The sequence below is a fragment of the Anastrepha ludens genome, chromosome 2 (genome assembly GCF_028408465.1).
Source record: "Anastrepha ludens isolate Willacy chromosome 2, idAnaLude1.1, whole genome shotgun sequence".
NCBI lineage: Eukaryota > Metazoa > Arthropoda > Insecta > Diptera > Tephritidae > Anastrepha > Anastrepha ludens.
In genome coordinates, this window is record NC_071498.1 from 67,888,111 (window position 1) to 67,902,685 (window position 14,575).

At 37.3% G+C, this 14,575-nt stretch overlaps 1 protein-coding gene across 1 annotated transcript; it reads left to right on the forward strand.

Annotated features, from left to right (window-relative positions):
• The first annotated feature begins 1,914 nt into the window (after positions 1 to 1,914).
• LOC128857925 (phenoloxidase-activating factor 1-like) lies at positions 1,915 to 10,976 on the forward strand. The gene is made up of 4 exons (XM_054093776.1): positions 1,915 to 2,130; positions 9,617 to 9,814; positions 9,884 to 10,085; positions 10,224 to 10,976. Exons 1-4 carry the CDS (start codon positions 2,061 to 2,063, stop codon positions 10,816 to 10,818), a joined length of 1,065 nt encoding a protein of 354 aa, XP_053949751.1. The 5' UTR covers positions 1,915 to 2,060; the 3' UTR covers positions 10,819 to 10,976.
• Positions 10,977 to 14,575: the final 3,599 nt, after the last annotated feature.

Consider the following 14,575-nt stretch of genomic DNA (forward strand, 5'->3'; position numbering starts at 1 on the left):
GACTGCCAGAAGAAACGCGCCAAAAATAACAGACGAAAACAGTTCGTTTTTGCTTAATGGAGAAATGACGTGTTGAAATGCTTATAATTATTTGTCTTAAAATTAATTCAATTGAAATGTAATAATTTGAATTTAAGTGAGTTTGTAGAATCCAAAGCTCGTTATATCCTTTTCGACTTCTACTTTTAATTAGTCTTATGTGCATAATGTAATTTTATGGAAAACTGTGTGTTGGTTTATGTAAATTTGTATATACGTCAATATTCTATGGTTGAAAAGCGTAGGTAAGGGAACTGAATTTGTGTTTGAGATATTTTACAAAAATTAAAGGTAATCTGCTTTAACTTATTCTGTTCGTTGTTTGAGATTTTTTTTTTTTACCCAATTTCTGTGTTATATTACAATAAAAAGTCGCAATAAGTCATGTTTTTATTTACAACTTATGTTTTTCGCGTTCATTACTTTATTATTATTACATTACTTTTGTATTTCAGGTTTAAATAATTTCATTTACATATAAATTTTTAAATTTTTTGCTTATTTATGTACATATTTCATACGGATTGTGCTTATTTTTAGTGTATGTAGGTGTTTAGAAGTGATATAAGGCTATTGGGCAACCGCACACTAAATACTAACCTCAATGGCGGTGTGGAAACTAAAAATTCCAGACCTTTGGTTCAAAAATACCCAATTCATGTTTCTACCGATGTGGCAATATTGGAAAATGTTATAAAAAATGCACATTTTTCAGCGCTCTCACGAGAAAAAGAGTTTCACATCTAGTCATATATGGTCCAAATCACGCCAACGCGAGAAAAGAAATACTAAACTCAGAACAAATAAGCGACATCCTCGCCATTCCCAGTCACTCAAACATCGAAAAAATAAGAAAATTTATTAAAACTATCGAAATGACAATATAACAAATAATCCAGACACCTACAGACGACACAGAGCTGATGGCCTCTGCAGCCAATGCTCAAACATAATTTTAGTTCTGGTATTCATACCAGTCACTAAATAATAATAATAATAATAATCTCAAACATAAATCCTATTTATGCAGGTCCTGGTTACTCTACAACTGCACCAAAGTTATTGATAATCCCGCCCAAAGTCCCGACATTAACCCAATCGAAAATTTGTGGGTTCATTTAAAAAGAAAAGTAGGAAAAAGATCGCCAACTAATAAAACTGAATTAATAAGATTCATCAGAGAAGAGTGGGAAAAAAATGCCATTGGAATATGATATTCCGAAACTAATTAAGTCAATGCGTATTCGTCTTCATGCGGTAATTGATACCCACGGAGGACATACAAAATATTAACCCCAAAAGACCAAAAATTGCACCAAACTTGTTTTTCAACCAACCGTGCAAACACTTTTTCGACAGCAGAGAAATTGAACTGTTTCATATACATATTATTATCGCCTTACAAGTTTTTTTATTCAATATATTGGAAAACATGTTTTTGTAAAACATTATTGAAAAAAAAAAGTTGTTATTTGATTTGATTTTTTATTTTTTTTATTTTCATATGCAAAGATTTTTTTGACAAACTGTACACTGCTACTGTTGCCCGGATAAACAATAACAATGAGGCGCTTACCTTGACAAATTTTCGAAATCAACAATAAATTCCTCAAACGTCATTTAATGATGTTAAAGAAGGAAGAAAATAATGAATGATAATTCGCCATATGCATAATGAATAATCAGGTTTTAGAAGCCGGTCGAAGAGTAATCAATATTCTAGTGCAATAAACTCACTCATACTTAAACATATTATATATTTATATTGATAATACTCAACGAGGGAGCAAATCACTGAGCGCAAGGTGCTTATTGCATCAAAGAAAGATCTGAATAAATTATTTGCTAGCTCTTTGTAGGCGCTCATAACAGAATCGCACCGAACGGCGTAGCATCTACAATAAATTTATCGGAGTGTTGTGATTTTGTGAATCCGACCAAAAATAGGTGACTACGTTGTTTATAAGTAATAACAAAACGTTCGTACATAAAAACAGTTCACATTGAAAACTCGCACATTAATGTATTTTATATCGACTTTATGTGTAATCGGGTTTACTTTGCTAGCAGTCATGAATGGACAAGTTAGCGGTAAGCATTCGCACGTGTATAGAACATAAATATATGTAAATACAAGTTGAAAGTGATCAAAACAAAAAGCGTATTCAGCGACGAGATTTGCTGGTTTTTGAGGTTTTAGATACAAGAAAAAAGTATTGACATGTGGGAAAAACAACTAGTAACTAGAGCACTTTTGTGTGAGTGACTTAGCATTTCTTGAGAAGTGTAAAACAATTTGCTGCGTTGTATTTGCAACAGAGCTATAATTTGTATAAACAAAAAATAAATAAAACCCAGTCAATAATTATTAAAATATTATAAAAAAATTTAAGTCACCGTTAACTATTGCTTTGAGCCTCGAATTATATAATTTTTACAAATGGCGTCGTACGTCAATCATAAACAGACAAGCAATGGAGCACGTAAAGGTCAAAATAAAGATTGTTTGAGCACTCAAAATCATTTGTTTTATTTAGCTAAAAAGGTATTCAAAAACAATATTGGATATATCTGCAACTATTGAAGGAAAACACCTAAAGTTTGGTATAAGAAAAATATCAAAAAAATTTCAAACACCACAATGGGTGTTTAGCCTCTTTTAAGGCATGATCTAAAAATAAATGAAATTGGACATTAAATACGCCTACCTCCCAAGTAACTGAAATGTGTCTTAGAGCATTTTTTTTTCTTTTGCATTTAGCTATTTATTTATTTATTTTCATATTTGTTGTGAAGTCTGAGGGAAAGTATATTTATTTTCCATTGTGATGTTAAAGTGGCGAGTACAAGTGAAGAGGGAGATTTTTTAAGTGTGCAATGTTTCTAAAATGATCTTTGGAGTCCCAGTATCTGTGGAGTTTTCCTATATTTTTTCTTTTAGTCAAACTCCACACCAAACCATCTACCATTAGATGCCCTATAATTTGGTTTATGTTAAATACTCATTATGGTAAACATTACACGTTGGTTTTTCTAGTGGAGAACGGACTGGGATACATGCGGCAGGAATCTGCTGAACCTTCTCCCCGAAGCACCAAAGGGAAATTTAGATCTCTCGGAGGGGGCGATCGATGACCTGGTGGAGATCTTCACTTCAGCTTGTTATACGGCTCTCGAAAGCTCCGTGAGACTCGGAATTACTTAGAGTCCTTTTTGCGTCAGCGGCATGGAGGATGATGTGGAATCATCTCAGCCTCTGCCCTAAGCATCTTCGTTCTCACTTCTTTTCTGCGCCTGCTGATATAGCAGCTATTGATAACAAAAATCGGATGAACCTCTTCAGAAGCATAAAGAGGCTAACACAACCGCAGACTAGTCACCGTCCATAGTCCACAAACACTTCACCCTCCGCACCCCTTTCCTTTTCGTCCTATCGTCCTGGTCCTTCACCTCTTTCCCCCCGCTTGCAATGGTATCACAAAGGATGAACCAAACTTCTTTCGTCCAAGTGGGCCCACTCTCTGGGCAACCATCACTACCTAACCTAACCCATTGTCCCAAGTTCACCAACGCCTACTTTAAAGAATTATGAATTTTCAGTGTTTTGCATAACTTTAACAGAGACTCCTCGTACTATTTAAATCGAATTGTGCGTTGTATTGTAAATATCCACTTAGAGCAGAGTTTCATTAATAATACAGTAATTTTACATACGAAAAAGTTTACAAATGTATAGACAAAGAATAAAGTTTGTGCATTAAAAAATATTAATATTATAAAATCGGCGAAAATTTGTTATAGACGCACAACCGTCCGAAGTAAATTCATCCAAGTTCATTGGACCGGAAACCCGCAAGTTTGATAAAGCTGATTCTTATTAAAATTTCCAAAATTGGCCACACTATTTTTTCAAGCGGCGACATTCCTTAAATCGCAAGAAATTAATTATAATTAACTATATCAGATAACAAATTAGGATAAGAAATTTATATAAAGCAGCAACAGCATAATATATGAGTTTGATTCTGGCTACATTCACCTCTGCTTCGGCTTCACTGACAGTGCTTCAAGTATTGGATCCAATTTTTGATGACTCGGTCCAAAATTTGCTCCGCTATGTTAGCCTCGAGCCCGTCTAATGTGGTTTGTTTGTTAGCATAGGCTAAGGATATAATGTAGCTTCAGAATGGATTTATCGTTGGTAGGTTTCCAGCTTTCAACCTAGCTGCTTTTGGTGAATATCGTTTTTCAACTTTTTCTGAAGGTTTTCAAATCCGTATGTATGTATATAATTGGCGCGTACACCCTTTTTGGGTGTTTGGTTTCCTCGTCCTTTTTTTGTGGCGTGCGTCTTGATGTTGTTCCACAAATGGAGGGGCCTACAGTTTCAAGCAAACTCCGAACGGCAGATATTTTTTATGAAGAGCTTTTTCATGGCAGAAATACACTCGGAGGTTTGCCATTGCATGCCGAGAGGCGACCGCTACTAGAAAAAACTTTTTCTTCATTTTGGTCTTTCTCTAAATTAGATTATGCAATATTTATCTGGAGGCCTTGCCACCAATTTGCAATTGATAGAGTTGAACGTGTACAGAAGATGTTCCCTAGATATGCGCCCAGGTAGTTAAATTTTCAAATCCTATGCCTTCCTATCATTACGGTTTGATTTTAATTAACATTCTCTAGAGAAGAGAGTGAAGGTCAATACTCTCACTGTCTTTTGGTTTTCGTGTTATTAAAGGAGAAATCGCTCTAAGAGAATTCAATGAGATCGCAAGTTCTACTCTACTTGACTTTTTAGTATCAAAGAATGATATTTATACATTTCTAAACTCTTTTCCTATTTTTTTATTAAACTATCTGTAGTAGTTTATGCTCATATTAGCTCCCAACGGCCTTTAAAAACTATAGGGTTTTCCAATAAGAGGTGTTATTTTGAGATTCAAAGAAAAATGCTATTTTTTAATATAAATGATCGGATGTTTATTTCATTATAAAGAAGAAAATAACATCAGGCAAATGACCACCAAAATCATACTTACAGGACAATATCCTTTTCATGAAATTTTCCATAACCGAATTGCAAAGAGGCTGCCCTATGTCCTCGATAGCTGCACGAATTCCATCTTTGAGGTCTTGAATCGACCCTGGGCTGTTGGCGTAAACCTTCTCTTTCACGTGGCCTCAAAGAAAAAAGTCACAAGTCCCCTCTTCGAGAGATAACACGGTCCGGAAACGTTTTCCGTAAAAGATTAATGGTTTCGTTGCTTGTGTGACACGTAGCGCCGTCTTGTTGAAAATAAACGTTGTCCAGATCAATACCGTCCAATTCCAGCCATAAAAAATCGTTAATCATCTCTGGAAACCCCTATAAATTTTGTATTTTAGACTTCATTTTGGAATAACTTTCACACCTTCGACAAATTTGAAATGATGCACGATAAAATGGCAATTCTTACAGAATAATTTGACAGCTGGATATCATTTGTAGCTTTTACAGCTGCTAATTTATAACGTATGGCGCAGAAGCGTGGACGATAACAACATCCGATGAAGCGACGCTTGAAGTGTTTGAGAGAAAGATTCTGCGTAAGATTTTTGGACCTTTGCACGTTGGCAACGGCGAATATCGCAGACGATGGAACGATGGCGCAGCGAATAAAGATCCAGCGGCGACGTTGGCTGGGACATGTCGTCCGAATGGATACAAACGCCCCGGCTCTGAAAGTATTCGATGCGGTACCTAGCTGGTGGTAGTAGAGGAAGGCCTCCTCTGCGTTGGAAAGATCAGGTGGAGAAGAACTTGGTTTCACTTGGTGTGTCCAATTGGCGCCGGTTAGCACGAGAAAGAAACGACTGGCGCGCTTTGTTAAACTCGGCCAAAACCGCGTAAGCGGTTATCGCGCCAATTAAGAAGAAGAAGAATTTATAACAATACAAAAGCCTATCATTGCTATATAGCCACCTTCTATGTCTCAGCAAGCAACAAAAAAACATTACGCAAACGTTATACACGAGTACGAGTATGTGAAAATTAAAAAAACTATTAGGGTGAATCTTCGCAACCCGCTTTTCGAAAAACTACTTGGTATTTTTCAAAATCTGCCTTATCAAATTAAAAGAAATTTGTACACCTATTGCATTTAATATTGTCTGACCACGAGTTTACTGCAGCCAACAGCCACCTTTAATATGTAAAGGGTAGGTCACATGCTACTTGATCACCTACAGCTATTTCGCGGTTCTCTTTACGCTTGACCAACTTTTCAAAATATTGAAAACTTACTCGCAAAGCGTAAGGTTTACACTTTCTTGTAAAAAAATCATTTAAAAATAATTAACCGTTTGAAAGTTTACTTTCTTTCGAACAAACACATTTCTTTACTTCTCATATGTATTCGTATACATAATCATTAAAAATGATTAGGAAATGCGAAAACCAAAAATATCATTTCCAGAGAGATATTATAATTCTAAATAATTTTGTTTATAAAACGTATTAATTTACACATATTTAAAAAAACACTTATTACAAAAGAAATGTTTATTGGCAATGAATTTCAAAGTAAATGATTGCACTTATCGACGGCGTTGCATTATATTTGGGGCGTCAACTGATGAAGATTCAAATGAAAACTATAAAATTGCAAATAATCAAATATTTGCCTTAATATAAATATATAAATACATTCATACATGCTTGAATACTGATTTACTATACCTAAGTATTGCACATAAGAGTACATTTATGTATATTGTGCCATTAAAATGTATCTATGCGCCTAGAGACGTGTAGTTGCTACAAAATTCACTTAAATATTGAAATACAAGTTTACCTACATACATACATCCACGCATAAAGGGGAATCCCTACACTTACTTCACACGTAAATTGTTTATTTAGAAAAATTAGAATTTGCTAAATTATTTAGGTTGAAATTTGAGTGACGTCATTTTAGCCTCACAACAAACCCGTACTCGCGTTCATGCACGCAGTACCTTATCTCATGGAATGCAGTAGTCTTCTTTATTGGCGCAGTAACCCCCTTGGCGATTTTAGCCGAATCCAACAGAGGGCGCCGTCGTGTCTTGAGGCCTCTTCTAATCGCCACTTCTCTGCTCGCTATCTCTCTGCTCGGCAGAAAGCATGTGAAAGCAACAACAAAGTTATCGAGCAAGATTCGCCACTAGCGAGTATGGTTATACCTCAAAAAATTGGTATAACTCACTATTTTACAAACAAATGGAATTTAAGGCAGCTCTATTCCAGTGCTGCCAAGATATGTATATTTAAACCAGTTGCTTCATCAATTCCTTATCATAATTCAAGAATAGCGCTATTAATGGGAGCATTACAGGTGTGCGAAGCCAAGTCCTTATTCGTTTAGACTTTCTAGCGCAAAGAAGCCCTTCCTCTTTGGATGCCACCACCAGTATTTATATGTATATACCTATAATTGGCGCTTACACCTTTTTTGGGTGCTTGACCGAGCTTATCCTCCTATTTGTGGTGTGCGTCTTGATGTTGTTCCACAAATGGCGGGGCCTACACATTGGTACTACCTGACCTATCCAATGGCGCCGCTTGACCTCTATTCGTTACGCTATGCTATGTCTATGTAAAGCTCATCCAACTAATCGTTTCATTCCTTGCATTATTCATCGTCCCTAACGCTTACAGATTCATAAACCATTCACTAAGTCTTTCCCTCAAACATTCCAAGGGTCGCTTCATCGGGTGCTGTTATCGTCCAAGCTTTCGCGCCATTCAATGGGAAGAGTACGATGAGACACTTGTAAAATGTGTTTGTTATTCCCCTAATTTAAACCAGAGAGACATTTGCTGGCAAGAGAAAAACTCTACTTGATTTCTAAACTGGCATTTAATTCCAACAGGGATGTATTCGCCGAGACGGCGCTAGGAGATATTATGGCTCGTCCTTAGTTTACCTGCAATCCATTCGCTTCACTTCTTTACCCAAATTAGAAAAAGAGATGCTAGCCTCTAGTTCCTTTGGAGCATCCTAGAGGTGTAGGCAGAAAACACAGCACATTGGATTAATAAGCCAATTGCAAACTGATTATCCATCGTCGGTAACCCCGACGAACGAACTGAACTCTGCAGGCTTGGAGCCGTAAAAAAGAAAAAACTTCCAGTCTTTTGCTTGCCAATTCGAAAAAAGTTTTCTGAAAGACGTCATTGGGGTATTTCTCTTGGATATCACTAGTAAATTGCCTTTCAGACAATTGTTGCTGATCAACCTTGTAGGCGACGTTCAATAGCCTTCGCTCTCGTATGTAATGGAATACCATTTTCTTTCGCGAACTATGTACATACGAGTATAATTTGTTATGGCTAATTCCCTTCGCTGCGTTGCTGATAACTTTGGCTAGTATTGGATTTGTGTATTCAATTATCTTAGGCAGCAAAGAATTATTTTTGCGCTATGCTGGACGATCCAGATTCGGGCAAAATAACTCCGTTGGGAGAAATCGGAAAAGATCTGAGATTTCACCGAATCGCACTGTGGTCTGGCACATCGAAAATTTTAATGTTGGGCTTGGAGCAATTTCCGGAAAGTAAAAATGCTCTGACAATGTTGATAAGCGTATTTATGTGAACGAGGAAATGTTTCGCGGAAAGATATGTATTTTACAATATTTAGTCTTAACTGTAGTGAATTCTTACAGGAACATATATTTGCAATGCTGAATAAAGTGATACCTAGAGTCTAAAATTAAGCCTAGTATTTTGAATTTTTTTTTTTTGTCAATTAAATTGTTGTTGTTATAGCAGTATAGTTTACCCTGTCAGTATAGTGTAAATTACCGGTCGTCTTCGTCTAACTTATCTAACGGAAGGCCCAGAAAACTTGCTGTTTCGACAGATTGGGTCCAGAGGGAGAGGGGCGTTAGATGAGAGGGTTTGATAGAGCATGCGTCAATATATGGTACCCCCAGTCTATTTGCATGCCTTCCAATTAGACAATGCCCTGTTAGTACTCCTATCGTGGCTTCTCATATCCTGTCTCCTAACATTCAGTAGCGATTTTGTGCGGCCAAGTTTTCCTACCTATTTAACAAAAAGGGTATTTTAAGATTGATAGAGTGTCTATGTAATAATAGTTTGCACGTAGCGAAGGGAATTTGTACGAGTATTAGTACATTATCTGGGCCAATGTAATATATATATACAACACATAAGTACCTTTCCTGTTGTACAATTACCTTCTAATTATATATTTCGATGGCCTGACACCCAGATCAGGTTTATTTTAAAATATTGCGATAGTTCGCATAATAATTTGTGGCATTCAACAACCGATTTTGACGACTGTTTTAGTGACTGTAATGATTTCAGAGCTGCCTGACTATCTGAGTGGATATATACGTCCCTCGTAGTTAGGGTTATCTTCTTTAAGAGCCATTACAGTGATTAGGCAAGCGAAAGGAAAAAATAATACTTTTTGGAAATTTCGACAGTTTCTTTAATAAACTTTTTCTTCTGCTAGAATTTTCTGTTACTGACTTTCTTTTTTTATTTCTATTCATTACTTTAATCCACCATCACGTGCAGATAAAGACTGCAACAATGCTCGGAATGAATGTAAGGAGCTTCAATATTGTCCGGATATATTCACTAGCCTCTCAACGATCGATTTCAGCGCCATACCATTTTGCAACAAGTTATTGGGCATTGTTTGCTGTCCTCGATCAGATATTGTATTAGATACACGTTTCGGCAGCATTGAACCAACCACGTATGCTGAAAAAGGTAAAAACGGGTGCAAATTAAATTTCATTATAAATACTTTTATATACTTAAGAAATTTTTCATTTCCAGCTTGCTTCGAGTATCAGAAACTCGCGCCCACCTCTTGTCCACAACCCCTAATCTATGGCGGTGAAAAAGCGGCGCCAAAAGAGTTTCCATCGATTGCGCTGCTAGGATCAAAGGATAAGAGCAGTGGACTTATAGAATGGTACTGCGGCGGTACTTTGATAAGCAAACGTTTTGTCATCACGGCAGCACATTGTTGGCGACGGTGAGTACTTGATTTACAAATTTAAACAAACATAATAAAATAAATATTATTCACTATGGACTCTCCTTTTTTACAAATTTAAACAAACATAATAAAATAAATATTATTCACTATGGACTCTCCTCACCCGCCTTGCAGAGATATCAATTTCGTACGACTCGGCGAATTGGACTACAGCACTGAAAGTGATGCCACTCAAACGCAAGATTTCGATGTACGCAATGCCGTTGTGCATCCAATGTATAATTTGGAGCGTTACAATGATATCGCATTAATCGAATTGGCTCGAGACGCGACACTTAATGAGTATGTCCTTCCCGCTTGCTTGCCATCTAAGAACACCGAATATAAAAGTTTCACAGCTGTGGGTTGGGGTGAAACCGAACACAAGATATCATCACCGCATTTACTCAAAGTGCAATTAAATGTATTCGCAGGTAATGATTGCACTGCATCTGAAACAGCACAGTCCGAATTAGAGTGGGGTGTTAGGGAGCGTACGCAAATCTGTGCTGGCAGTCATCAGAGTGGCTTTGACACGTGCAACGGTGACTCCGGCGGGCCATTATATGTGCCGCATCCAAGTTATCCATGCATGCTGCAAGTGGCCGCGATAACTTCATTTGGTTATGTGGTGTGTGGCACAGCTGGTATTCCGAGCATAAATACGAAGGTCAATTTGTATTTAGACTGGATTGAGAATGTGGTGTGGAATACAACAACACCTTTTTGAAAGAATAAAATCGGGAAATAAAGATTTTCCAGATCTCGACGGTTTAAAATTGCTTACAACTTTATGTACTACGTTGTGTTGTATGTGGCAACTTAAAAACTATATATTCATAATAAGCATAACGTTTATAGCATCTCCTCTTATTTTCTTAAAATATATTAAGTTGAAAAAAATCAATTCTTTCTGGCTTTCTAAAATAAATATGTATAAAAGTATATGGGTATGTCTGTAAGTGTCCTGCCGTTGCTAGAGCTGGGCTACCAGTTTTGGGTTCCGAAGTCGTGAGAATGAGTAATATTGGTTCTGTAAAACTGGAGTATATTTAAAGATTGCCAAAAAATCTGGAAAATTCTCACAGGACTAACTACCTCTGTCTCTGTCTCTATTCTTTCCTATCTCTTTCTCTGATACTCTTCTCTTTCCCTCCTTGACTATCTACCCTCTTTCCAGAGCCCTTAATACAATACGCTTTTTAGCCTGAGTGTTTTAGAAGCCACCAAATATCTGGCTGCTCCTTGGCTAGACCTAATTAAATTTCTATATATGTATGTTGTTTTTACATTCCTATATATGTTAGGATAATGCTATTGGAGTTGTTATATCTTAGGCCGCCTAATCCGATTCCTTTCAAAGCACGGGGTATTTCGAAAATACCTCCATAGCTTCAGTCATGACAGTTCTCCAAACTGTCTCGGAGAGGGAAACCATACTGGGGGAGGGAAAAAGACGCTAATTACACCTTGTTCTAATGCCTACTCTATGCTCCCAAAATCTGAACTATGAGCTAACCAGCGCCGTGAGGTAATACCTTTTTGGCAGTTCCACGTGGAGAGTGGTAGATTGTGGTAGATTGAGAGGTGTTTAGTACGTAGGTGTAGCTGTGAGGCTACAAATCGTACGTATTGCTATGCCGGTATAGCAGGACTGATAATAGTTACCTCTTCGCGGGCGTCATCCCGAAAAAAACTACGTCTCTGCTGACAGTTACGATTTGTAAAAGCCTTCGTTTATCTAAGAACCACCATAACAAAGCAGACTTGAAATCCAACGGAGAATCTCTCTTGCCAACAAGTGCTACTTTGGAAAAAGTAGGCAATTGAATGGTAAGGCTATCATCATGCCCGTCCCAACGTTTGACGCGAAAGCTTGGATGATGACTATATCCGATGAGGCGTCACTTGGAGTGTTTGAGAGAAAGATTCTGTGGATGATGTTTAGACCTTTGCACGTTGGCGACGGCGAATATCGCAGGCGACGGAACAATGAGTTGTATGAGCTTTACAACGACATAGACATAGCGCAGCAAATAAAGATCCAGCGGCTACATTGGCTAGGTCATGCGCCAATCAAGAAAAAGAAATCTCACACCTCGGACAAATATTTACAACGTGTGCACAATTTAAGGAACCTATTATCATAAATAGTAAAGGGTGAAAAGAACTAAAACGCATTTCAGTTTCTACTATTAATCTGATTATCGCGATAGACACTTCAAACTCTGCCTCTCAAGGGGCATGTCAGGAGTTCAGTATATATTGTGATATTTCGATCGCGATCCATGTTAATGGTATGTGTAAGTGTATGCTACATGCTCAACATTTATTGACAGTATTTACAAGAGTATCTTACTGTGAGTAAACTATGGTGAGCCATTAAAAACTTTCGCAAGAAAATAAAAGGAAAGCATGTTTAGCCATTTTGCCGGCCTTTTCTTTAAAGCAAAATGCGAAGAGATGTTCGAGTAAAAAATTATACCAAGACTGGAAAAATATACCCGTGTAAACCTGCTGGTCGCAATTGCTCTTCATAAAGAACTGGACGACTACGAAAATTATTTCCGTATGTCCAAGAACAATTTTGTATACCTATATGTACGTACAGTAGGCCGGGTCGATTTGTGGGGAGGCAAAAAAATCGCCCTTTGCTCTATGAAAATCATATTCTAGGGATCAAAATAAGAAACTTTGCCAAAGGAACCATACCTCTAAAACGAATTCTGATGTCCAGGTATAGTATGTCGTACAGGTATAGTATATTGCAGTTAGTCACCCCATTTTTAACAAAACAAGATACGGTGTTGGCGAGGGAAAAATTAACAATTACGCTGCATCATTTCGCAACTGGAAAGTATTACACATACGGGGTGAACGATATGAAGTGTTACCAACTTCACACTGCTTGTATCTGTAAAACATGTCATGACATCAACGTCAAAATTGTTCTAATGACAGTTCAATACATTGTTTATTAGCCATCAAAAGCATTTGCGTCTCAGTTTTGTTGAATTTTTTTTTTCTATGATGGAATTCAAACGTAATAGTGTGATTGCGATATAAATATTTGGCTGGAAAATTACAACCAGCCATTGTTCGTGAGCTCAGTCACATCAAAGTGAATAAAATGTTTGTGTATCGCACTATAAAACGTTACAATGATACTGGTAGCATTGCAAAACGCTATGGAGGTGGACCAAAAAAAACCCCAACAACGCCAGAAATGGTTAGGAAAGTGAAGGCTCGACTTGATCGAAATCCACGTCGAAGTGGAAGAAAAATGGCCAAAGAACTGAAAATATCGCAAAACAGCATTCGACGCATATTGAAAAATGAGCTCAAGGGCATGGCTTTCAAGTTCCAAAAAGCACACGATCTTTCACCCCATCAAAAAAAGGTTCGGTGCGAAAGAGCAAAGAAGTTGTTGTGCTTGCACGAACGTGGCGAATTTCCTAACATTTTGTTTTCTGATGAAAAAAATGTCCTAATTTAGCAGTTCATAAACACTCAAAACGACCGTGTTTACTTGACCGAACGCTCAAACGAGAAGTTGAGCCTACGTATGGCCACTCGAAGCAATTTCCCATCGCAAGTAATGGTTTGGGCCGCAGTGACCGCTGATGGACGCTCTCCAATCGTTTTTATCGTGCCTGGTGTCAAAGTGAATGCGACTTATTATCGGGAAATGTTTTAGAAGCTGCTTTAGAGCCGTGGACACGCAAACATTTCGGTCGTAGACCATGGGCGTTCCAACAGGACTCGGCACCGTCTCATAAAGCTCTTGTGAATCAAGAATGGTTAAAAAATCATGTTACACACTTCATTTCGGCCATACAATGGCTTTCGAATTCACCAGACGCAAATCCGATGGACTATTCCATCTGGTCCATTTTGGAGAGCTAGGTGAGGACTAAAAAATATGCCAGTATGGATGCGCTGAAAAAGCGATTATACGAGAATGGGCCAAAATACCTCAAGATCACATTCGTGCAGCATGCAACTCATTTTTTGACCGTTTGAAGGCTATAGTCTAGGCAAAAGGTGGTCATATCGAGCTCAAGTGAATATATATTAAAATGATAATCATTTTTGAACAGTTTTATCCTTGAAATCAATAAAAGCTAATTTCACACAAAAAAGTTATGGTGTTTTGAATAGGTAACACTTCATATCGTTCACCCTGTATTTCCCTATTATTATTTTTCCTTTAATTTACCATTTCAGGGACTTTAAAAATGAGAGGTTTACAGCCATTATATCACGACAAACAATAAGCGAAGCTGTCCTGATCACTTGTGAAGCTTTAACTTACATTCTTAGGGATTATATTATGTTAAAGTAAGAATGTAAAAGTAATTTCAGTGGAAATATAGTTGTAATTGATGAAAATGAAGCGCCCTGTAGATCTTCCACAGAACGATTTCTCACTTGATTCGTCACCAAATCTGAGTGATTCAGAAACAACGCTCTGAAAATATAAAAAT

What these genes read in the sequence shown, in the direction of transcription:
- LOC128857925 (XM_054093776.1), top strand. Translation starts at nt 2,061, where the DNA reads ATGTATTTTATATCGACTTTATGTGTAATCGGGTTTACTTTGCTAGCA. An exon ending in AACCACGTATGCTGAAAAAG is followed by an intron (nt 9,815 to 9,883) that starts GTAAAAACGGGT and finishes TTTCATTTCCAG; the next exon opens with CTTGCTTCGAGTATCAGAAA. An exon ending in GCAGCACATTGTTGGCGACG is followed by an intron (nt 10,086 to 10,223) that starts GTGAGTACTTGA and finishes CCCGCCTTGCAG; the next exon opens with AGATATCAATTTCGTACGAC.